Genomic DNA, 26,244 nt, shown 5'->3' with positions numbered 1-26,244 from the left:
TAAGCAAACCGAGGCTCTGAAAGGTCCAGCACAACCAAGACCACCCAGCCAGTGAGGGCTAGCACTGGCACCCACACCCTTGTCCCTGAGGCGCTGATGCTTGCAGTCTTGCCCTCAGGGGAGTGAGGGGAGCCCCAGGCCAAGTGTGGGACAGAGGGCCCCACTCTGTGGTTGCAGATGCTGAGTGCAGGGACTGGGCACGCAGACTTGTTCGGTCATCTGGGAAGCTTCCTGAAGGAAGTGGGTCTTGAACTGGGATTTGAAGAAGGAATAGGACTTGGATGCTGTGTGTCTGAGCACCACAGTGAGCAAAGCCAAGGAGTCTGTGGGGTCTGAGAAGACCAGTCCTCAGAAAAAGGCAGTGTGTTGAAGGCAGAAATACTGGGGCCCGGAAAGCCAGGTCAGTGAACTTGGTCCTGTTCTTCTGGAGCAAAGTCAGGGAAGGTTCAGGGCTGAGGAGGCCCCCTGAGTGCCGAGCACCATCTAGTTGTGGCTGCTGCTCACCACTCAGGGCTTGCACAGAGCCACTGGCCATGACCACCTTCCTTGGTTCCAAAGTCGATCCCACAGAGCCCTCTCCCAGGGCACCTTTCCTGATCCACTAAGAAAAGGAGGCTCTGGCCCTAGGGTCTCATGATCCACAAAGACCTTCCAGGAGGAAAGCAGAAGAAAATGAGGTCCACTCCTAAGGATGTACCCACCTCTACGCAGAAACTTATATGTAGATGCTCATAGCTGCACTATTCATAATAGCCATGAGGTGGAAACAGCCCAATGACCACCAGTCGATGAATGGATACACAAAAACATGGTGCATCCTGATGACAGAAGAGTTTCAGCAACAAGAAGAAATGAAGTACCGACACATGTGACCACATGGGTGAACCTGGGAAACATCAGGCTGAGTGAAGAGCCACGTATCTATGAAATATTGGACTAAGCAGAGGAGGAATGTAGTCCCTGGTCTCTAGGCCTGAGGGGGAAGGAGCAATGGGGACTCACCACTGGTAGGTAGGAGGTATCTTTTTTTGGATGATGAAAATGTTCTAAAAGTAGATGGAGATGGCAGTGTAGTATCTTGTGAATATACTAAAACCCACTAAATTATATACATTAAAAAGTGAATATTATCATATGTTAACTATGCTTCAATTTTTAAAAAGGAAAGCAGGAATGGGGTGACCGAAAGCATTTCTGAAGGACTAAGTCAGTGCAAGACAGGGGAGCAGGAGACGCAACCAGATCTAACATGTCTTTTGTGGCTATATATGTTGGGGGTGGGGGGGTCATTTCTGGATTTACTCTCAAAAGCAATAGCAATTCAACTTACTTTGTCATCTATCGGCTTCCTACCCCATTCTGATTATTCTGAGGAAATCCCCTAACGTCAGGAAGTTCTCACCTCACAGTGACCCTTTCCACGTCCTGTGACCAGGCTGTCCTTTTCCTGGCTTTCTGTTTCACATCCTGGTCTTAAATGGGAGGAAGTGCGAGCTCTGGGCTCAGCAGACCAAATCAGCACATTTCCAAAACCTGCAAATCACGGGGCGCGGGGAGGAAAGACAGTCTGAGGAGTCCCCAGAGACCCGACCTGCACTGCGAGTTTGGATAAGCGGGGTTACTGTGGAAACACAGGGCATGGGATCTGCTTCTAAGGATTATAGGGAAGCATTTTCAGGACTTTGAGGAAGGAAGTGGTAGGATCCAACTTCTTTTAAAAGGTCCTCTGACCTCTCTGTGGAGAGTTGATTTTATGGGAGCCACAAGCCAGCAGGTCACCTCACTGCACCCTGTGAGTGGCTTGGTCTTTTGAACTCTGGGAGGTAGGATTTCAATAAAGAAAGCACATCCCCTCAACAGAATCTGAGTAGCATGCGGGCAGGGTCTGCCGTCTGTGTGACCCCTGCTTTACCCTCCTGTGATGATAACATCTGACACATTGGTATTCAATAACTACATGTTATTTTTGCCTGACAGTGTGGAGAGAGCTGTGGATGTCAATCAGAAAGCCTAGGTTCAAATCCTGGCTTTGCCTTGGTCTCCTCATCTGTAAAATGGGAATAATAACAGCTACCCATTATTGAGAGCTGGAAGGAGGGGGCATGGGAAAAATGGAGTGTTGTCTTCTTTCTGAAACTGGAACCACATGCCCATCTGAAAGCAACACTCTGGGCTGTTATCAAGGGTAGAGGTGCCTTTTACTTAGTCTTAGCTTCTGAAACCTACAATGAACCTCTTTGAATTAAGGATGAGTGTCTAAATGCCAGGTGATTTCCCTAGCTCAGTGGTCGGCAAACTCATTAGTCAACAGAGCCAAATATCAACAGTACCATGATTGAAATTTCTTTTGAGAGCCAAACTTTTTAAACTTGAACTTCTTCTAATGCCACTTCTTCAAAATAGACTCACCCAGGCTGTGGTATTTTGTGGAAGAGCCACACTCACGGGGCCAAAGATCCTCATGTGGCTCATGAGCTGCAGTTTGCTGGCAACTGCTCTATCCAGTCATTTTTCTCTTGCTGTGCAGTGTTGATGGGGCTGAAAGTGGGTGGGCTTTGTCCAGCAAAGCTGCCTCCACCTGCTCCATGCAGGGCCTTAACATTTATATATATAAAAGCCTAAGGGACAGTTGCAACCAAAACAACTGAACAGATGACTGAACAGGTTGTGTGTTGGCTACCAGGCTGGCAAGGGGGTTAGTGAGGACTGTCCAAATGACTGAGCAGCAGGCTGCTTGGGTTGACCAGGCCAGCCAGGGGCTTAGTGAGTGACAACCAAACTACTGAGCAGCAGGCTTGTGGGGTGACCAGGTTGGCAGGGGATTAGTGAGGGACAACAAAACGAGTGAGCAGCTGGCTGTGTGGGGTGACCAAGCCAGCAGGGGCGGGGGGCAGTTAGGGATGACCAGGACAGAAGGGGGTGCAGTGAGGGGCAACAAGGCCAGCAGAGGGGGGCAGTTAGGGGTGATCAGGCAGGCAGGCAGGTGAGCTGTTAGAAGCCAGTGGTCCCAGATTGTGAGAGAGATGTCTGATCGAATTGGCCCTAAACCGACAGTCAGACATCCCCAAGGGGTCCCGGATTGAAAAGGGTGCAGGCTGGGCTGAGGGGACAATCCCTCCACCCAAAGCACAAATTTCATGCACTGGGCCTCTAGTCTGTAATAATTGCCCTTGAGTACCTCAGGAGCCAGGCTGTGCTATGTGCTTTGGTACCAAAGGAATCACTAGAATAATGAAAAGAACAATAAGGCTAACAAGTGCTTTTGAGCCCTCTTCTTATACTCATGCCTTTTATTTATTTTTTTTAAATATATTTTATTAATTTTTTAACTGAGAGGAAGGGAGAGAGATAGAGAGCTAGAAACATCGATGAGAGAAACATTGATCAGCTACCTCCTGCATACCTCCTACTGGGGATTTGCCCACAACCAAGGTACATGCCCTTGACAGGAATAAAACCTGGAACCCTTCACTATGCAGGCCGATGCTCTATCCACTGAGCCAAACCAGTTAGGGCTACTCATGCCTTTTAAACACATCATCTCATGTGGTCTTGACTGCAGCCCTCTGCAGCAGGTACCCCTTTTGCAGACGGGCTCACTGAGGCTCAGCAATGCCTTTGTTTGGGTCTCTATCTCTCGGGTTCTGTGGCCTGTGCCAGCGCCTCTGCCACTGTGGTATTGGAGCACATGCCATGTATTGAACCCTTGGTTGTCTCTGTTTCACCAAGAGCTGGTATTAGCCCTTGCATTTACCACCAGCAGATTGTGTGAAGGTTACAATTATGACAAGCCCATCTCTAAGCTGGGTCCTTGGTGGTTGTTGAACAAAAAGTAGCATCATTCTTACCCAGAGTGGTTGTAAACACACAGTGTTCAGGCATTGGATTCAGGGGGGCCAAGGTGGGGCCAGAGAACCTGCATTTCTAGCAAGTTCCAGGTGATGCTGCTGGTCTGGGGCCATGGTTTGAAAACATAGAACTAAGCATAAGGAAAGGACAAAATATTCGAAGATAGGATGGGTTGCCGGCTGGTCCTGGGAGCTGTCTGGTTAATGTCGGAGGACCTCCAGGGAGGCTGTACGTATTCCTCACCACCCTCTAAATATGAGGTCAGAGCAGCCAGCTCACTAAGACACCCAGCTGGGGCCAGTCATTTGTACCCCCCACCCCCCAAAAAAAAGAATGAAGAAAAACCAAAAGCATCCCTAAAATCCTTCTCCTTGCCCAAATCCTGTTGCCAACAAGGGGATGTGGTCAGCGCCTGGGGACATCCATCCATTGTCCTCGCTTGGCCGGGATGTTAATTTCAGAGTCCGTCAGTGCCAGTTAGCAAATTGCAGCGCACAGAATGAAACCGGTTCTGCTTCTGTCTTCCGCCATCCTTATAAATTATTCACAAGGCCCAGCATTGGCTCTGCCTTCCCACTTCAGACCCCTCCATGATGGCTCTCTCCTCTTTCACTTGCAGCTGTGGAATAACTATTTTCATCTGGCGGTGGCTTTCATCACCCAGGATTCCCTGCAGCTGGAGCAGTTCTCACACGCCAAGTACAACAAAATCCTGAATAAGTAGGTTGCATGTTTGGATCTCCCAAAGGGGGGGGGGGGGGGTGTCCATGGGAATCTCTGAGACGGAGCCTGAAGTAGACTCTTTTGGTTCCTCCTAGGTACGGGGACATGCGACGGCTAATTGGCTTCTCCATCCGGGACATGTGGTACAAGCTCGGTGAGTAGCCCCCACATCCAGACAGACACATCTGCACCTGCGGTGTGCCTTCTTGACGGCCATCTGTTAGAGGGCCGCAGGGTGTCAGCAGTGGGATCTTGAAATAACACTTTATCACTGTACGTAACCCCAGGCCCTCCCTGAGTGTCTGATGAGAGAGGGTCCCGTCCCCACCTGTGGACCTGCTTCTGCTTGGTACCCCTCAGGAGTTAGGATGTCCAATTTGGGGATTTATAAAAAAGAGGCAGGGCAGGGCTGCTGTGGGAACTCAGGTCCCTGTACATCACACGAGGGCTTCCTGCTAACTGATGGGCCGTCCTGCATCCCGCTTCTTATGTGATGTTCTGATCTACAAAAGACCCCCCACCTCATGGGGGAGAGTTGGTTCTGTGGGAGGGCAGGGTCTGTTGTGATGTGACTGCAGCTGGAAGGTGGCCCCAGAGGCTGTCCTCGCCTCACTGAGCTACAGGAGCCATGGATGAGCTGCGTGGTACCCGTGGGAGGAAGCAGGGCGATGGACTCGGGGAGACATCTACTGAGAGTCTGAGGCAGGCCTGTGCTAAGGTGCTCTTTTTTCTTTTTTTCTTTTTTTTAAAAATTTTTAAATATATTTTATTGATTTTTTTATAGAGAGGAAGGGAGAGAGATAGAGAGTTAGAAACATCGATGAGAGAGAGTCATCAATCAGCTGCCTCTTGAACACCCCCTACTGGGGATATGCCCGCAACCAAGGTACATGCCCTTGACTGGAATCGAACCCGGGACCTTTCAATCCCCAGGCCGACGCTCTATCCATTGAGCCAAACCGGTTTTGGCGAGGTGCTCTTTTTTCATCCTCACATTGCCTTCTGCAAGATGGAAAACCTCCCCCTCCTCGTATTGATCAGGAAACTCAGAGTGGGAAGTAACACGCTTGACATCAAACAGCTGCAAACCCCAGAGCTTGGTTTTGCTTCCGTGAGGATGGGGGCCACAAACCTTGCTCGAGGCCTGAGCTCCGTGAATATGTGCTGAGAGGGCGAACGGAGGGATGGAGGGAGGGATGGGTGGACGGATGGGTGAATAGTAATGAGCACTGAGGCATTTCCGCCCCTGATGTTTGGAGTCCTCAACTCTCCACTGCTGCATTGCTCTGCCTGAGGCTTGGCTGATGACCCTCTTCACTTGAGACACTGGCAGGGACGTGCCCATCTCTTGGATTCAACCTAAATTTCCTCCCTGACCTTGCTTCTTGCTTCCCCAGACATCTTAGTGTCTTCCAGTCCCTGTCTGCTTCCCAAACAGCAGTTTCTTGCCCTTTCCAGCAAGTTCCAGTTTTGCAGGGGAAGCACAGGGGACAGACTGTCAGGCTGGGTTCTGTGCTGGCAGCATTGGACTTGGGCTGAGAGCACAGGGGACAGACCGTCAGCTGGGTTCTGTGCTGGCAGCATTGGACTTGGGCTGAGAGCACAGGGGACAGACCGTCAGCTGGGTTCTGTGCTGGCAGCATTGGGCTGGGGCTGAGAGCACACACTGAGAACAGGAGGCTGCGGATCGGCTCATAAGATGAAAGGGAGAGCTGGGAACCGGGCCCAGAACAGACTGTCACATGTCTGCCTTGGGCCTTGCCCTGTCATTTACAAGCTATGAGGCCCAAAGCAAGGGGACTGAGTGACCCTGGGCCTGGGCTGAGGGAATGGCTCCTCCACCCAGGATGTGTCTGAGACTCTTAAGAGCAGGAATGGCGAGAATGAACTCATGGAGGCCACACCTATGTCAGAATGTTCATTATTATTTTCACTCTTGCCCCATCAGGACAGAAATTATTTTCCAGTTCTGACTCCTTAATCATCAGTGCCAGGCCTATGTCACTGGGACCCGAAAGGCAGGGCCCTGGCAGGTGATGTAAAAGAGTGAAGGGGCAGGGGAGGCAACCCATCAGGGATCCACAGAACAAGGTGCTGTCAGCATTCGTGGTTGGAGAAACCCTTGTTGGAGGGGCTGCCCTATGCATTGCAGGTATGCAGTAGCATCCCTGACCTCTACCCACTGGATGCCCACAGCATTTACCCTCGTTGTGACAATCACAAACATCTCTGGACATTGCCACATTTCCCTGGGGAGAGGGGTAGGCTGTGCGTGTGCTTGAGTGTGTGTGTATGTGTGTGTGTGTGTGTATGCATGTGCACGCACACAAAATTCCTCCTACTTGAAAACCACTGTCATAAAGAAATATCATCTCTGTCCTATTTTTCTAGAAGAGCATGCCTTTCTCAATTTATCTTTTGTTTCTCCATGCTGGATAAGGATAAGGATATAAGAACTATCTTTTGTTTTATTTACCATTATCCTACATTAGGGAAAAAACACCCACAAAAAAGCATAATGCAAGTGCAGGTCTATCTGGTCACCAGCACCTGGGCTCAGGGTCAGGGGCATGGGAAGGCACAGCTGGGCAGAGAGCAGAGCGAAGCAGATGTACCAGCTGGAAAGGGCAGTGGCCGCCGGGCTCTGGCTGATTGCTGTCCCATTAGAATGCCAGGCTGATGTTGTCACAGCTTCTACTTTGTCAAAAGAAGCCAGGGAACAGGATTTTAAAATGCATTTTCCAGTGTATGAATACTGATACCTAATTGAAAGTCTTTAAAACCTTGAATGTGCCCAGCGATACATGGGGCCCAGATTTGGTTTGCACATGAGTTTGCATTTTTGCTACAGCGGCAAAGACCAGGGCAAACCCCGGTGGGCTTCGTTCCCCTGATCCACACCCCTGGCATTGCCAGAGCAGCAAAGCTGGGACCTTCGCTTTGTGCGCCTGCAGCTCTCTACACGGCCTGCTCTTCCCTGGATGTCCTTCATTGCCGTTGTTTTGCACACACAAGATTTTATTTAGATATAGAGGGTGTTTTGGCAGGCTTTCCTGCGCTCCCAATTATGCTGATGAATGAAAAGATGTTACCAAATATTCCACCTGCTTAGAATCACAGAATATCAGAGCTGGAAGGGCCCTTTAGAGATCATATTGTCCAGCATTTTTCAAACGTTTATTTTTAGCCCAGGACCAATAAAAAAATATTTCTTGCTCGGTATGTAAATGTGGTGAAAGCTGAGCTATTGTAATGGAAGTGGGGTCCAGCCCCACAGCTGCTATAGTAGGCGGCTCCTGAGCTCCCCACGTGGCACCCTGAGGATTTTCTGGGGAGAAATCCCAGAGCACTTCAGATAATAATTTGAAGCCACAGTTGTTGCCTAACCCAGCATTTTCCCTGGGAGGAAGTGAAGGCTCAGGGGGGGAGAAAGGTTCGGACAAGGTGAAGGAGTGGGTTAGAGGAGATGCGGACAAGCATGCTGGCCCGAGTGTTTGTCCTGAAGACTCCTTGCTGCTAACGAACCCCTGCAGGATGCAGGATGCAATGAAAAGACATACTTGTCAGGGTTCGGGGGTTGCAAAAACCAGACACTGGCTGAGGCTGCCTGGATCCTTACTTATGGGAAGGATGAAGAGAACCAGGCGACGAAGGACGGGGCAGGTGGTGACTTTGCCTCCAGGATGTTCCATTCCTGCATCCCTCTGCCAAGGATCCAGTCTCCAAGGGACTCCGTTCCTTGACTGGCCTCTCCATCGCTGCTCTCACCAAACCTACATCCATGGAGGGATGCAGAGTTTCCCCAAATAAAACGTTTACCCACTTCTGAGAGGAGAAAGCCACCCATGTTCACTGCAGAAGATATGAGCAAAGGCTGCTTTTGCAGGCATGGCTACCTCCTGGCCTGGACTCCCAGGAAGAGGGAAATACTTGATCAGCCTGAAGGGGTTTGCCTGTTGCTCATTAGCTACCTCACTGCTCCTCCCTGCCTGTTTCCCTCAGGGACAAGAGAACAGAGTGAAAGGATGGCTCCCTAGGCCGACACACACACACGCCCACCCTGGCATTAGCATCTTCCTCCTGGCATGCTAATGAGCTGAACCTGCTAATCTAAGCACTGGGGGCGGTTGCAGGGAGAACACTGCGCTGGGTAATGACGGGTTTTCAGGTGCAATTCCGGAGTGGCCCAGACAGGGTGGAGCTCAGAAGCTGTCTGTGGCCAACACAGTGCCCACACCATAGCCTTTCTCCCTTCTCCCTGGCTACCTGAGCCCCAATCTTTCATGATCACAATTTGCTCGGTCAACGATGTCCTCTAGCAGGCGACACTGTGTGAGCCAGCTCCGGCTGATGAGAATCAGCAGAAACACACCTGCTGGGGCTTCAGGAAGACATTTTTTTCCAGTTAAGGCAAAAGGGAGTGGGGCAAATTCAATGAGCACAACACGTTCTTTTGCCCAAAGATGCCTGAATGTGCAGTGTCCCCTTAGAGCCCCAAAGACAAGGTCACGTGATAAAGATGGAGGAGCATCTCCAGAGGAAGCACCAAAGCAGCACTCACTAGTTTAGCCATGGTACTCAGACGTCCATTCATGCGTCATTGCCAGATTTTCCAGGGGAGCCACTGAGGCCCAGAGAGGCACAAAGACATTCCCAAGGTCAACAACAAATCACTGACTCAGCTGAGCAGAAAGAACCTTGACCCCAATTCCAATGTTCTGACAAGAATTTTATTTCAGAATATGCATATTATTTTCAAAGGCTGTGAAGCAGCACACTTACTATGTTTTTCAAAGACTCCTGATAATGAGTAGATCATAATGCATGTTAAGTTTTCAATTTTGTTTTAATACCCAAAGCAATCAGGGCATCATCACCATGATCATCAATATCATCCTCTTCTTCTTCTCATCAGGAAAGATTTGAGCAACCCTGTGATTATGAGAGAGCTAATTGCAACAATAATCTCGGGCTTGAAGATTATTTAACATTCTAAGTGTGTGTGTGTGTGTGTGTGTGTGCGCGCACTTCCGTGAGACAGGGTAGTGCGGGGAAGTCTTAATGGGGAAAAGGACCACATATTGCTCCGGGACCCTGCACTAAAGGGTTAATGCCATTTGTGGTTTTGGGTCCTGGGAAGATGCCAAATGCAATGTACTTTCCCTGAGAGTGTAGCATCCTAACATTTGTTTCTGCTTGGGGTAAAGCGATGCACATTTTGTCAAAATGACTTTGCACTTGAGCACCCCACATTCACCCCATATTAAGATCCGGCAACTGTGTTAACAAACTCCAACGACTGGTGTCATGGCCTCACTTGTAGGGAGGTCGCTCCTGGCAGAGCTGTGAGAGGAACTGGGTCATTACTTTCTAAGCATTACCTTTTAGAGGTAATGAGGACTCTGACAGAATAAAGGACTCTTGGGTTAGACCCCTAAGTGGCCCATGTCAGGACCAAAAGAAAGGGGGAAAGGGCAAGTATTTCAGGAGAGCAACCAGCCTAAGCAAGCATCGGTTGGGAAGAAGCTGCTGGGAAGAAATAGAAAATGGGATTAGAGAAGCATCTATCTATCCATTCATTCATTTATTCACTTATGAACAAAAACTGATCACTGTGGTATGTAGAATAATATTTCCCCAAAGAGATCCACACCCTAATCTCCCAAACATGTGCATATATTATCTTACATGGCAAAGTGGATTCTTCAGGCCTGATTAGGTTAAGGTTGCCAGTGGTGAGAGTATCCTGGACTATCAAGGTATAACCAATGCAATTACAGAGTTCTTACAAGTGAAAAAGGGAGGCAGGGGATGCAGGAGAGGTTTTAAGAAGCTACATTGCCAGCTTTGAAGAGGGAAGAAGGAAGGGGCCATAAGCCAAGGAATGTAGGTGGCCTCTGAAGCTGCAAAATGAAGGAAACCGGTTCTTCCTTAGATCCTCCAGAGGGACTCAGCCCTGATTGCACTTTGATTTCAGCCTAGTGAAACTCGTTTCTAACTTCTGACCTCCAGAAGTATTATATATATATATATGCCTAATTTGCTAAGTATCCCCTTGGGAGATGGACCGAGAGACCAGTTCAATCACTCGCTATGACATGTGCTGACCACCAGGAGATGGCGTAGGCTCTGGCTGGCAGCTGGAAGGCCCCAATCGGCCCTGATCACCGGCCAGGCCTAGGGACCCTACCTGTGCACAGCTTTCATGCACCAGGTCTCTAGTAGGGTAACAAATTTGTGTTGTGCTAAGTCACTAAGTGTGTGCCGATTCATGGCAGCAGCTACAGGGCACTAACATGTGTGCCTCTAAATGTCAGGCACAGTGCCAGTGGCACTGGCTACTACTGAAAGCGGCTGAGAGGTTCAGGGACTCATGATGGTTGTGCTAAATAGTGACACGCTCATTGCAGAGCTATTGAATGATGGTTGCCAATGGGAAATAACTGTAGAGCAGAAGCGTGGTACACTCAGAGAGTCTTAAAGGACCCCCACACCCAGAGTGTGCCAAAGATGGCCTCCCTGAGGAAGAGGCAAGCCCTGCACTCCAGACTAGCACCACCCCATGGAACTGGAATGTGAGCCACCATCTAAATTTAAATGCTCTAGTATCCACATTTTAAAAATTAAAAGAGAAAGAGTGAAATTAATATTAATAATATATTTTATTTAACCCAATTTCCCAATGTTATTATTTTAATATATAATCAACACAGATATTATTGAAATGTTACATTCCCACCCCCCACCCCCAGTATTCATTCTTTGAAATCTAGTCAGTTTTATATAATTATAGCACATCTCAACTTTAACTCAAAGTACACAGTGGCTGGTGGCTTCCGTATGGACTAGAACGACCTTGTACACTAGTAGGGTTTACCTGTGGGGAGGGGGTCTGTGGGGGGTAGGTTCCCAATGGGGAAGGGGTCAGGGAGAGAGAGGGAAGAGCATGGTGGGCAGAGGAGGATATGTGTGCAGGCCAGAGGAGTGAGAGTCAATGGAGGGGAGAGAACGAGGTAGGCTATGGGGAGAGAGCATTGCCTGCAGGGCCCATCCTGAGAGCAGCAGACCATGGAAGGTGTAAACTGTGGGTCAACATGACAGATTGAGGCTTTGCACCTGCCTTTCAGGACAGATTATAAAGTATTTAGACGGATAGAGAAGGGTTGCAAGGTTGTGGATGTCAGTTATGGGAGGCAAGATACATCTATCCTGACCCTCTCCCCAGGCCAGCTCTTTACCCCAGAGGGGAACAAAGACACGGACTGGCCTGGAAGTTCATGAAAAGCTGCAGCCGGCTCCATGGGGCTGGTGCATGTCTTTCATGCTTTTCCCAGAGCCAGCACAGGCTGAGCTTGCGGCACTGACTGTCACCAAGATCATCACCACAGCCAGTGTGGACACTGCGGAGCCTCTCTAACGAGTAGGTGCCATGCTGAGCCCTTATTTATATTAAGTCTTTTAAGCTTCTCAACAATTCTACCAGGCAGGGAGCATTAGTACCAGCATTTCACAGATGAGATAACAGAGGTAACCCACAGGCATGCCACAGGGCCCACACAGCCACGGGGCCTCCACAGCCACGGGGCCCACACAGCCATGGGGCCTCCACAGCCATGGGGCCCACACAGCCATGGAGCCTCCACAGCTATGGGGCCCACACAGCCATGGAGCCCACAGAGCCCATGGAGCACACACAGCCATGGGGCCCACAGAGTGAGGGAATCCACTCATCCACAGGACCCACACAGCTATAGAGAGGTAAGAGCGGAACCTGACCCAGGTGTGGGGCTCAGCTTCTGCAGGGCCTGGGGCGGGGAACGTTCTGGGCGATGAAAGGGAGCTGACTGCCCATCTCCAAGCAGTGCTGAGTGCCCAGGGATCTGGGTTCTTCCCTCCCAGTTTGAACTGAATGAGTGACCTTGGCTGACCAGCCCTGCTTTATTTCAGAGTCCTCAGGAGGCTGGCTGCAGGACTGGGAAAGCCAGGGATCCTAAGCTGCCCTCTTTCCTGCCTATTTCTGAGGCTGTGCCAGGACCAGAGAGCCCTGTACTCTCAGCTAGAATGCCCCTTCCATCCCATCCCTCACACAATCGGTGACTTGCCCAACTCTATTCTCACGAGGTCCCAATGGTCTCCTTCCTCCCTCCTCCTCTCCCTTTCATAAGCCTTCCTTCTTTCTTTCTATTTTGCAAGATCATCTTAGTGCCTTCAGACCCTTGGCATTCATTCTCACAGTCTCCTCCTGAGAGGGGTGATAGAGGAGGCCACCTTAGAGATTATCCCGAGGCCGGAAGACACAGGACTGCCTTCTACCCCCCATCCCCCACCTCAGGCTCCTGTGCTTCATCGCCAGGTCTTTCCCCAGCCTGTGCAGCTCGGCGTTCACATTTATCCTGCTGGCTTATTGGCATTTTAGAAAGCCTTTTCTAATTGGCATATGTTCCCAGTGAGATTCCGCTTCCATTATATGAACAAGACCCTCTCACCAATTCCCTTCCTTTCTTTCTTTTTCAAATATAGCAGCAGGTGTCTGTTGAATGAGGATTCCCACCCCCCACCCCCCCAAAAAAAATGAGTTTGCACTCCATTAGCCACAAATATATTCTGTGTGTGTATGTGTGTGAGTGTGCACACACCTGTGTGTCAGTGTATATGAAGACATGCACCTAGTTGGATTGCCTAAACATAAAATCTGTTGTGCTAAAATTCCATTTCTGATGTAATCGAATAAAATTTCTCGATGGGGCCTTGTAGGGGCCACTGAGATCACACCGTATATAGAGATCAGCATCTCCCTCTCTCCTTTCTTCCTATTCTTCTAAATATCAACCTGCTACGCAGCTCTAAGGAATCCCTGTCCATGACACGCCTGCTCTTTACTTTCACCCCCCTTAAATATATCCTTCTCATACCCCGTGTCCTCCGGTATTCTAAGGCCTTTGTTGCATAAGCCATTTCTCTATTCCGTGGTGGCTTATCTGACAGTTTCCCATTTACCTTCTACTTATTACCGCACTCGACTTTGAATTTTAAAACCCACTTTGGGTTTAAAGGATCTTGAAGGATGAAATCAGAAACCTAGATTAGCAATTACTATAAAGCTGCAAGAAAGTAAGATATGTTTTTTCCTATTTTGGCCAAAGCAAGGACTTGAGGCTCCAGTGTAATCCAAATGGATCATATAATGAAGCTGATACCCTGGGAAAGTGTCTTTATCTTTCCCTCACTCTCTGCCTGACTTCACCATGTCATTCTCACTCACCGGATAGATCCCTGGGATGATGCTCTTTTTATCTGAATTCTGGGGAAATACTCTAGCATTAAGCTTCATTTAGGTGGGATGGAAATGCATTTTTTTGCTGTCTTCCCTCTTGTCTCCATTTCTCAGCTTTAATTGAAAGCCACAGCTCCAGGCTCCATGCCATACTGGCTGCACCTCTGTGCCCCGGAGCTCTCTGCCCCAGGCGGAGACCACCTGTATTAGTCCTGGAAGTGGAGAGAATGGCTTTTGGCTCTGAATCTCAGGGGAGAAAGAGGCAGCTGCTGATGAAACTCGGGGTGTCGCCAAAACTGGTTTGGCTCAGTGGATAGAGCGTCAGTCTGTGGACTGAAAGGTCCCAGGTTTGATTCTGGTCAAGGGCATCTACCTTGGTTGTGGGCACATCCCCAGTTGGGGGTGTGCAGGAGGCAGCTAATCAATGTTTCTCTCTCATCGATGTTTCTAGCTCTCAATCCTTCTTACTTCCTCTCTGTAAAAAATCAATAAAATATATTTTAAAAAAAGAAAAAAAAAAACTCAGGGTATCAGTGTCAGCAATAGGCTGGCTTGGATGTGCTTGCCCTCGCTCCCTGGGATATCCTCGGTCCCCAAGGGCCCCTCTGCCTCCCCCTCTCTTCCAGTTTGAAGTGTGCACTGAGGACTGGGCTCAGTTCTGCTCAGCAAGGCTGCCCTTGTAGTTCATTTTGGCCAAACATCTCCACAGTGGCTAACGGTATATAAAGTGCACCACGTGCCTGGACATTTGATACCTAATAATTCATTTACTCTTCACAACAACCCTATGTAATAGATACTACTCTTCTCCCGTGTTACACAAGAGGACACTGAGGCCCCAAGTGGTGACGTAACTTGGCCAAAGCCACAGCTGGTTGATGGTGGAGTCAGTTTTCAGAGTCAGGCAACCTAGCTATGGAAACAGTGCCCTTAGGCTGGGCGCTGGGCACTGATTCTTCTGGGTGCTGTGTTGAGTACACACACACATATTTTCACACAGTTTTCTCTACAGGAGGGCATTGCTATTGCATTTTTATAAGATGCATATCCAAATCACAGAGCTAGTGAGTGCAGGAGTTTGACAAATGTATTTCCTTCTTCAATGGGCATTAATTGAATATTCACTACTAGAGGCCCGATGCATGAAATTCATCAAGAATAGGCCTTCCTTTCCCTGACTGCCAGCACTGGCTTTCCTCTCGTACCTGGGATCTGGGCTTCTCTCATAGCCTCTGCTTCATCCGAAAGGTCATATGGAAGTACATCCGGTCTAATTAGCATATTATGCTTTTATTATTATAGATGTCTTGTGCTCAGTGCCAATGATGTAGTGGTGAGAACAGACCTGTTGCTACTGTCACAAAGCTCTCAGTGGGGGAGGCAGGCATTTGTCAAATGAATCCACAGCCCAGCTGGCATGGCTCCATGGTTGAACCAGGAGGTCACAGTTCAATTCCCAGCCAGGGCACATGCCCAAGTTGCAGGCTCAATCCCCAATAGGGGGCTTTCGTGAGACAACTGATCAATAATTCTCTCTCATCATTGATGTCTCTGTTTCTATCTCCCTCTTCCTTCCTCTCTGAAAAATCAATAAAAATATATTTTTAAAAAATGATTCCACAAAGAAAAGACATCGTTGCAAACTTGGGTGAGAAGACAGAGCACAAGGGGCCAGTGCGGGGGGGTCTGACCCGCCAGAGGTGGGCTGGGCATGTGAGGGGGGGAGGGCTGTGCCCAGCACATCCATCCAGTGGGACCCACCCAGGGGAAGAGCCAGGTGGTAGCAAGATGGGGGGTTGGGGTGCAACAGGAAAACTATTATCAACCAAGGAGCAGGGTGTGCATAGCCTGGCAGTGGAGGAAGCGAGGTGAGTTTGTGGTACCGCAATAGGTCCATGTGGCTAGGTGCCAAGGGCGGGGGATGGGCTCAGGAGTGCCCAGAAATGAGAAGCAGTGGTCCATCTGGCCCTAACGTGACATTTTAACCCAGACTCTTCCACCAGCTGCACTATGACAGCCAGCTCTTAGCATCAGTTTTCCCTTCTCTTGTTTCATGAAACACTTGATCAAAGCATGTTTTCCAAATCTCTGCAACACAGCTTGTTGCAGACAGGGATAATCTCTGTACCCCTGTGATTTCCCGTCTCTGACATGCTCCGTCCGGGCCCTGTTTGCAAAGGAGATCAACACAGGTGAAAACCCTTGTAAACAGTGGTGTGCTTTGCACCCAGCTGTTTCCTCCCTCCATAACGAGCTCACGTGGGTGATGCATGCGTCTCCTGCGGGAGTTAATGTATGTAAAGTGTTCAGCATCGTGCCTGGCTCCGGGGAAACAATGCTGCGAGCGTATTGTTTTTAGTGCGCGCCTTCGCTCTATCGCTCCCCCAGGCGTGGTCTGACAGAGGACGCCCATCCTGAGGCCTGTGTGACGGGACCTGCCCTCTTCTCTTCCAGGCCAGAACAAGGTCTGCTTCATCCCAGGCATGGTGGGCCCTATATTAGAGATGACCCTCATCCCCGAGGCCGAGCTCCGGAAGGCCACCATCCCCATCTTCTTCGACATGATGCTGTGTGAATATCAGAAGAGTGGGGATTTCAAAAAGGTAAAAAAAAAAAAAAAAAAAAAAAAAAACGAGGCTGGAAATGCAGCCAGCATCCCTAATCCCCTGCGCCTTTCCTCATAATGCTCCCTCCTTCCATCTGCCGGGCTCCGTCCCAGGCCTGACGGGAGGCGGGCTGGGGGCAGCGCTCCGCACCCGGAATGAGCTGGCAGATCGGATTTGGTCTGTATTTTGTCACGCTCCCCTGCCCTAGGCCAAGATTAAAATGTGCTTTCTCGCTGTGCATCCGCTGGGTCCCTTTCTCAATCGTGTGAGGAGCCTGCTTCCCTGCCTAAGTGTTCCCCAAGGTGTACCCAACGGCTCCCCTCCCCCTGCCCGCCTCACACCTGCCTGCCTCTGTCTGGCACGTCCTCTTCCAGGAAGATCTGTATTGTCTGGATTCTAGAAAGAGAGACCCTGCCAGGTGTGCCCTCCGCCATGCACCAAAGGCAGATGGGTCAGAGGCCTGTCGCTCAGGGGACACCTGTGGACCCACCATGGGAGCGGGGTCTCCCGCAGCAAACAGGGAGGGAGCAGCTGTGTAAGGCCAGGGTCACCGGGCCAGTATTTTCAATGACAGTCCTGCCAAACTTGAATGTTCTGGGTCCAGCCACTCTAGAAGCTTCTGACAGTGGGATAAGCACCCACTTCCCCAGAAGGCTCATCCCATGTAGGAAGGCCGGCCCCTCGGGCCTCTCAAGGCGGCCCTGGTGCTCCCCTCAGGTCTCACCTCCTGTCCTCCCTGCCCCACCTTCTCTCCCGCATTTACCCCCATCTGGGCTCCTCCCGTCCTCCCCAGAATTTCTGCCTCATTCTATACCATGTCAAAGCCCAGTTCTGGGGTTCGTCCTGGATCCGGTCCAGATAATTTTTCTTAAAATGGGTACTTAAAGGACAGCAGATTCCAAACAGTTTTTCCTAAAATCCCTCAGGCATCTGACCCCTCCCTGGCTCATTGGTTCTCTAACCTGCAGCCTGCATTCAGGGCCCTGTGCCAGTCAAAAGTCTCCAGCCTTCTCTGATGCCCTGTGTGCCCTTCACATGTTCCCTCAAAGGTGTGGGCATCAGCTGGCTCAGAAGGCGGCCTGGGACAGGTGTGCAGAAGCAAGGCTCCAGGTGCATGATGGTCCTAACAGGGGGGAGCTGCAGGCTTTCGGGGTTAGGCCCGGACAGGGGCTCGGTGGCCTCGCGTCCTCAGAGGCTGGCCCGCGATGTGGTTTCCTGCCCTGAAGCCCCCCTCACCGTGACACCTGTGATGTGCACCCCCCTGTTTTCCATGAACGGGGTCAGCGTGGGCTCCTCGTTCCGGGCGTGTGCTCATTCTGAGCATGTTCCCCAATTGCTTCTCTTCATTCCTCTCTTATCAAAAGAGACAGGACAATCAGGCTGACTAATGGGCAGCTTCCCGGCGGACAGCAGCGGCTGTGCTGGGTGGTTGCTCCGCTGGGGGATGAGCAGCCCCTGGCACGGCTGTTTGATTCAGAGGAACCGGCCCAGGAGAGGGTGGAGGCAAAGCCCCCTAAGAGGACCGGATCCAGGACGAACCCCAGAACTGGGCTCTGAAATCCAGACGGCCTCGGCACCCAGCTCCACGCACCCCGACACCCTGTAATTTCCCTCCTGGCAGGCGCTTTGTGACCCAGCGCCAAGTGCTTATTTACTGCATCTGCATCTCTGCCCCAAAGGGGAGTTCATCTCCCCAGGAACAGCGCCAGCACCCACCGCTGAGCAACTCAGACAGGAAACAGTGCCGCTTCTCTCCCCAGAGCTGCTTTCCAGGACCACTGGGCAGGCGTCACAGTCACCTCAGCCCCCTGGCCAGAGGACAGAGGAGCGGATGCACACCCAGCCCTGCCCTCTTGAGACTGCACATGCTTCTCCCCTGCCCCCTCGCCCCTGGGGGTAGTGCCCCAATCGTATTTAGAGGGGATGACACCCTGTGGCCCGCAGGGCAGATCTGTCCTGCCGCCTCTTCCTGGTTTATGGAATCCAGCCACCCCTATCTGCCACAGACCGTTTAAGGCGGAGGTGACTAGCCGGGGTGGACCAACCAGCAAAGCCTAAAACATTCCTCTCTGGCGCTGTGTAGAGAATGTCTGCTGAGGCTTGGCACAAACTATGACTGAGGATAGAAAGACCTCCTCGTTTCCCTCCAGCGATGGAGGGAAGGGAGGAGGCAAAGCCAGCTGGCCTGACCTCAGAGCCCACTCCTAGACCCTCGGCTGTATTTGTCCCGCCCCAGGTCAGCACAGCTGACATCTCTAACCAGGAGGGCCCGGCCCTAGCTCTCTGTTCTCTCTCTCCCTTTCCCTTTCTCTCCTTCTCATGCCTTCTCTGTGCTACACCCCTTACCATCTACCCTCGCTCTTCACTCCCTGGGAACCCCTAAAAGACACACGTGATCTCCTGTTCATTCTGCATTCCCGGTTCCAGCACTAAACCTGGGAGGTGACGGGTCCTCCCTACCGTTCGGGTTAAAATAGTGAACTGGTTTCAACATCCCCCCTCCTAATGCTGTGACTGTTGATTTCCTCTCTGCCTTCTTCAGTTTGAAAATGAAATCATCCTCAAGCTGGACCACGAGGTGGAAGGCGGCCGTGGGGACGAGCAGTACATGCAGCTGCTGGAGTCCATGTGAGTTCCACGCCCAGGGTGGCAGGGCACTGTCCTCCCCCAGAGGCCAGCCTGGAGGCTCCGGGCATGGAGGGAACTCCCGTGTTGGGAGAAACCTCACACCGCTCCCTGCAGTGGCTCTTGCTTTGACGGGGATCGAATGGGCGCGATAGAAAGAGACTTTGCTATTGGGAAGAGGGAAATAGTCTACCCAACCATTCACTTTGAAGATCTTAGCTGCAGAATGATTCTCGCTGTCTTTTCCTGTCTTCTCTTTCAATTGATAACAGATATTGATCACGAGTATCCTGTCCGCACACATGCAGTGCTCAGATGCCATGCTCAGTGCCCTGCCTGCACTGGCTCGTTTAGTGGAGTTTGCTCCTTGGTCCCTACTTCACAGAGCGGGCCCTGAGGCTCAGGAAGTCTCTTGTCCAAGGAAACGAGGACAAGTTAGTGAGTGGACAAGATGGGACCACAGCCAGGCTCTGCCTGACCCAGCGTGCACAGCGCACAGCACCCAGGAGCACTGGATTGGGGACCAGTGGTTGTTTTGTTTTAACAGCTGACAATACCATACAAGTCACCTAAGGTGTACAATCCAATGGCTTTAGTATATTCACAGAGTGTGCAACCTTCACCACCATCAATTTTAGAACCGTTTTGTTGCCTCCTGAAAGACACCCTTACCACTTACCCCTTAGCCGTCACCTCCCTCCCATAGGCCTACTTTCTGCCTCTATAGACCTGCCTATTCTGGCCACTTCATGTGAGTGGAGTTATGCAATATGTGATTCTTTAGACTGGCTTCTTTCACATAGTATATTTTCAAGGTTCATCTGTGCTATAGCATGTGTCAGTAATTCACTTCTTTTTGTTTGTTTGTTTTTCTTTTTTTGCCAAATAATATTCCACTGTTTGGCTATACCCCATTTTGTTTATTCATTCATATGTCGATGGACATTCATTCATTTATACTTCTTGGCTCTTAGGAGTGATACTACCACGAGCATTCATGCAGAGGTCTTGTGTAGACATGTGTTTGCTGGTCTCTGGGGAAGACACTGAGGAGTGGATGTGCTGGGTCATGTGGGGATCGACATGTAACCTTTTTAGGAGCCAGTGACTGCACCACTCACACTCCCACCTACAGTGCACGAGGGTCCCATTTCCCCACAACCTTCTCAGCACTCCTTAACGTGCGTCTGGCTGACTGTCCTCACAGGGGTGAGGTGCTGATTTGCATTTCCCTGATGGCTGAGGCTGTGGGGCATCCTTTCATGTGCATACTGTCCATCTAGGTATCTTTGGAGAAAGACTCTGGGTTTTATCCCTGGTTCCACCCTTGGCAGCTGCAGGGCATTGGGCCCCTCCTGCTTTGCCCACCTGTGCAATGGGGAGAATCAGCCCCTTGGGGTCATCTTAGAGACAGAATAACTCTAAAGCACCTGGCACACAACAGTGAAAAGCTCAATAAATGACTCAGTTTCTGTCAGGGTGGTTGCTGCCTTCCTACCTCCAACCCCCAAGACCTCTCCCCTGGTTCAGAAATGTGGCTCAGACATCCTGAATGTCCTCCTAATGGTAGATTCTTTGATTTGTATAATTCTCTAATTTGGATGCTTCCTCCAATTTTCTTTGATTATTTTAACTTGAACAACAGAAGCAAACGGAAGGCCTTGTTTTAAACCTCACAAGGACCCTCCTGGCCCCACCAAGCAGGCAGAATGGAGCCCCCCAGCGGGCCCCACCCCCTCCTGTCCCTGCACAGCCCTCACTAAACACCTAGAGCACAAAAGCCGCTCTGTCCAAGGAGTAGCCTACCGCCTGCTCCTCGGTGGGTATTGAGGCTGATTCTCGGAGGGAGGGGAGAAGGGGGGTTGACATTTTGTCTGAGTCAATGTTTTCTTTAAAGTTCTAAAAAGGAAAATCTAAATATTGACCAGAAGCGAAAGCACGTATACCGCTGGCAATTTCCATTTTTATGAGCGGACAGGGCCCTGTGGCAGTCTTCAGATGATCAGCGGGATTTTCAAATCCTTCCTGAGTGAATATTTATAAAAGGAACCCTCCGAGGCCGCGGAAATGAGAAGCAGCTCATTATTTTTCTCCTAAGACAGAGGTGTGAATGATTTTTTTACAAAACCAATCAAGCCCAACCCGAGGAACCAGGACCCCGGGGGCCAGCCAGCGGCCCAGTCCCCGCTTCCTCCTTTGAACTCCCTCAGCCTCAGTGTGCTTGTCTGCACAGTGGGGATACAATCACTGACCAGAGCCATCTTAGAGTTTTTGTTGAGATAACCAGGAAAAGTCATGGAAAATGCTTAGCTCATAGATAGTCCAGAAATGTTAACTGTAATTATTCATCTCCTGGGTCATCTGAAGCCACGAGCCCACCTGTCTTTCTCCTCCAGCCTAGTCATCCTCACTTCCCCCAGCCCGTGCACATCTGTCTTAAAGTGACGGTCCCACATGAAAGGGAGGAGTGAGATGTTCTCTGCTCTCCTGTATTCCATCTGCTTGGAAATATTTCTAGAAGAAGGGAGGCCCGGAAGGCCAAAGGGGACAGAAAATATGTGTGTTCTGGGGTCTGGGGCCCTTCCAACTAGTTGGGGGCCACAGTCTTGAAAGGAGCAGTGATAGTCTGCTCCGTCAGTGCAGATGAAGGGCATGGGCCGGGTTCCTGCTTCTGAGGGCCCTCCATGCGGAATGATGACCAATTCCAAGTGCAGCCCCTCCTTCCCCAACCCCCCAAGGCAGGCATAGACTCCACCACCCTCCTTCCACAGAGTGAGGAATTGCCTGTGCCCCTGGAGATTTTACAGCTTCCTCACTGTCACTTATCCTCCCCTGTGGGCCTCACAGGGGGAGGAACAGCTGAGTAACCTTGGCAGGGCCAGGATCCGAGCCCGCCCCCAGGGGCCTCGTCTGTAAATTCAGGGCTCTCATAATGCCTACCCAAGGAGGTTTTGTGAGTATTAAACAAGGGAATCAATACAACAGGCTTGGCACAGCCTCTGAAACACAGGAAGCACTCAGTACATGGCAGTGCCATTACATATTATGGTACATTTTTATTTCTGTAGCTGCTTCCTTTGCTAGGTATCCCAGGGGTCAGTGACTACAGAGTTTCTAGAACAGTACACATGTAGTGGATGGATGCATGGTGGATGGATGGATGGTGAATGGATGGATGATTTCAAGCCGGTCTGTCCATTCATCTCACATTCCCAGGCTACGTGAGCTGCTCTCTTACCTCTGGCCCAAAGAATAGAGAAACGAAGAAAGCCAAGGCTTTGTTCTCCTGAACCTTTGCTTCTCATAGTACCGCCAGCAGCAGCCTCACCTGGGGGCCCATTAGAAATGCAGACTCGTGAGCCCCAGCCAGATCCGTGGAGTCAGAATCGATCAGCACAGTGCTAGGGGTTCCCACACATCCTGAAGTTTGCAAAGCAGGCGGCTCAGCCAGTAGTTCTTCATGTCGGTGCACATCAGAGTCACCCGGCGAACTTAAGCAACGACATGCTGCTGCCTGGCTCCCACCCCTAAAGATGCGATGTCACTCCCCCAGGTGGGTGCTGAGCTTTGGAAAAGGCCCCCGGTGGCCCAGGCAAAGGACCACTGGTCTGGCCGTGCTCAGGCTCTCAGAGGCTCCCTGCTCCGAGGCTGTGAGACATCACACCCTGGACACCGGATTAGGGTGGGAAGCAGGCTGGGCCTGGCCGTCCCGGAAGGAGGCAGGCACAGCTGTGACAGGGCCTGACAGGCCTAAATCAAAGGGCAATTTGCATCTCCCTTTGAGATCCGGGAGACAGGTGCTTCTCCCACTGAGACGACGGATTTGTCTGATCACAGCCGCAGTTTGCAACGTCGCCTCCTTGCAGCCTGGTTTGGCTTCTGGGAGGAAATGACACCGCCCCTCCCCCCCCAACCCCCACGTCCTTGTCTTTCTCACCTGTCCCCTCCTAGGAGCTCAGGAGACTTAAACTTCCTCAGGAGAGTAGGCAGAAACCAATGCCCTGGGTAACGCTTGTCCTTGGCTGCACGGGATGCCTGAGAACACGCCGCAATGCTTGTCCCCGAGGAAACATTGAACAGTGATTGTCTTGGTTCCCAAGGTTACCGTGCACTACCTGAGTGATACTGGGAAGGCCACTTAACCTTTCTGAGCCTTGGTTTCCTCAGTTGTAAAACTTATCAGCATTAGCGTGGTGGCTTCTTAAGAAATAGTGATTGATACAGGATCTGGTCCAGGATAAGTGATTAGCAAATAAGTAGTCATTAATCAAAATTTTAATCCATCCATTCTTTCCTACCTAGCCTGTGGCTGACTGAGGGCAGATATGATTCTTTTTTATATTCTTTTTTTTATTTTATACCTTTCTTCCATCCCTGCCCCAAGCAATGCCTAGCATAGTGCCTAGCAACCAACAGGTGCTTAAGAAATGCCATGGTCTTTTGCAGGGTATTTTGTTTTTAAAATGTAGAATATTAATATGACAGCAAATATTATTTTTTTCAAATAATAGATGCACGTTTACATTGAACAGTGAACATTGTCTTCCTCTATTTCCCTGCCTAGGTCAGTGCTCGTCAGAAGCAACTACTCTGAAGACTCTGTGGTTTATCCTCCCCACCCACATCCTGCAGATTTATAAACACACAGACACACATTTCCGCTCGCACACAGTGCTTGCTGGCTGAGAGTACAGGTGCAAAAGCCACACTGATGGCATTTATCGCCTGTGTGACCTTGGACAGCTTAGTTGACCTCTCTGTGACTTAGTTTCCCAATTTGCAAACATCCCATCTCATAAGACTGTGATGGGAGGTTAATTGAGTTAAAATCTGTGAGACGGGTAGGATAATGCCTGGGACATGGTAGGCTCTATGTGAGGAGGTTAAATAACAAACAAATGTTGTTTGGAGTCTTACTTTTCTCAACTATATATTTTGTAGAACTCTCTGAATTAAAACATATTGATCTCTCATACTTTTTAAAGGCTTATGAAATTATAGTTTGTGAATATGCTTTAATTTACTTAACCATCTGCTTATTGATGGAAATTTTAAATAGGTCCAACTATTTCACTATTAGACATAACTTATCAGTATTATAAATATATCCTTGCATAGTTCAGAGAACGTTTCTGTAGAATAGATTCCCCAAAATAGAATTATTGGGTCAAAGGATATGCACATTTGCGATTTTGATATTGTGAAAGTTGCTACCCGCCCCCCAAAAAAATAGTTGTACTGATTTACTCCCAGAGTGGGTGTATAAAGGTGACCATTTTCCTAAAACATTGCCCACACTGGAAATGTATTTTTATTTTTTTCCCATTTTGATGGGGGTCGGGGGAGAATCACATTTGATCCTCAAATGCCATGAGTTTGGATTGCGAGGATTCATTGAACTGTGATAGACTGAACTGCTATATACGTGCAAATAAGTATGTAATAAATAAGTGGTCAAAAAATGCACAAAATGAGCCAATGAACCCTGGGAACTTGAATTCACTAGATTATTTGGCTTGTGCTCCATCCCAATCCCCCACACCCTCAGCCCATACACCTTCCTCCCAGCCCAGCTCACTGCCCTCCCGTCTGCCCACAGCCTGATGGAGTGTGCCGCCGAGCACCCGACCATTGCCAAGTCCGTGGCGAACTTCGTGAACCTGGTCAAAGGCCTCCTGGAGAAACTGCTGGACTACCGGGGCGTGATGACTGACGAGAGCAAAGACAACCGCATGAGCTGCACAGTGAACCTGCTGGTAGGCAGGGCGGGCGTTGACCCCCGCAGCGGCCGAGGGCAGACCGGAGTCCGGAGACAGGCCTGGCTTTGGGGTTCACTACAGTTCTTGATCTGAAGGCAGTATTTAGGGCTTTGGGAATCAGACAGATGTGGGATTGAGCTACTGCTCTGCCATCTGCGGGCTCTGTGTCTAAGCCAATCACGTCACCTTTCTGTGCCTCAGTTTCCTTATCCCTGAAATGGGAATGAGTATTGCCTTTAGCACCCAACACATCCCATGGGAGGAAGGCAGCAGCAGGAAGGGGTTAAGGGTGAGCTTTGGAGACACACAGCCATGGGTTCTCGTGCTCCCTCATAATTAGTAGAATAGTCAGCCCTGGAGGCTTTCTGATGGTTCAGTGGGCTTAGCTGTTCCATGGAGAAGAGACTAGCACCCATTTCTTAGGCCATGCAGTCCTGCCTGTGGTTAAATGCTCCCTGTGTGGTAGATTTCCCCTCTTGCAGAATGAAGTAAGACTAATCACCAGAATTTCTAGGAAATGACGATGGGCACAGGCTAATCAGGGCAGCTAACCCCATAGCTGGGCTCTTAACCTCTGTACTCAGGACCTGCCATGGGCAACTCCCAAATATCTCTCTTCCCCCGTCCTGTGATGTGGACATGACACAGACCGTGGCAGCCACAGTGCCTCACCCCCACCATGCCTGCCCACCCTAAGTGGTGACAATGAGTAACGTTGACCAAAGACCATGTGGCATCCATCACAATGAGCCCCTGCCATTCCCAGCGTCTAGACACTGTTCAAGCCCTGTCCCCAAAGCCCCGTGGTGTGGCCTCCATTCCCCTTTTTAGCAGCCTCGATATTGCCAATTGATTTCCCTAAATGCTAAGGGGAGTTTCAAAGTCCTGATTATAGCAGAAAGGAATTCATTGCTAATCACTCCACCAGGCCCCGTTTACATACAGAGCATGAAGCGGCTTTTCCTGGAGTGTAGCAGTTTGTCTCTGTGAAGACACAGAAGTTGGTAGAAGAAACTGATCTTCAGACTCACCTGGGAGTCCTTTGGGCAGGCCGCTCTAGAAGCAAGTAGACCCTGCTAGTTTGGGGTGTCAGCCTGGGATCAGGGTGGAGGACAGGGTGGTGGTAGGGGTGTCAGGAGAGCCGAGGTCTTATACGGCTCTGCCACCAACTGACTCCGCCTGGAACACACCGCCTGCCCCTCTCTGGCTGCATTGGAGTCAGTCAGGCTTTCTCCAGGTGTGGCCCACAGATCCCACCATGACCTTCTGGCTCAACATCTGTAAGGACTTCTTTTAAAACACCTGGGACAGGATCTCTGGGTGGGGCCCAGATGACCACTGGCCTGAATGGCCCCTGAGCTCAAATAGGTATTTCCAGGTTTAAATGTCTTTGGCTGCGGAATTTCAT

The 26,244-nt window shown here is 50.3% G+C and overlaps 1 protein-coding gene across 2 annotated transcripts in view; it reads left to right on the top strand.

Moving 5' to 3' along the window:
* DOCK2 (dedicator of cytokinesis 2) overlaps positions 1 to 26,244 on the top strand; it is a 362,595-nt gene that overhangs the window by 299,293 nt on the left and 37,058 nt on the right. For both annotated transcript variants that reach the window (XM_084884009.1, XM_084884008.1), the window contains exons 31-35: positions 4,469 to 4,569; positions 4,668 to 4,726; positions 16,301 to 16,449; positions 18,995 to 19,080; positions 24,677 to 24,833. In XM_084884009.1, coding sequence (XP_084740135.1) covers positions 4,469 to 4,569; positions 4,668 to 4,726; positions 16,301 to 16,449; positions 18,995 to 19,080; positions 24,677 to 24,833 — 552 coding nt within the window. The remainder of the gene's footprint in view (positions 1 to 4,468; positions 4,570 to 4,667; positions 4,727 to 16,300; positions 16,450 to 18,994; positions 19,081 to 24,676; positions 24,834 to 26,244) is intronic.

This window comes from Pipistrellus hanaki (genome assembly GCF_964339955.1).
Source record: "Pipistrellus hanaki genome assembly, chromosome: 5".
In the NCBI taxonomy this organism is placed as follows: Eukaryota; Metazoa; Chordata; class Mammalia; order Chiroptera; family Vespertilionidae; genus Pipistrellus; species Pipistrellus hanaki.
Note: the sequence above shows the minus strand (reverse complement) of the source record. Positions and strands in the feature narration are given on the sequence as shown.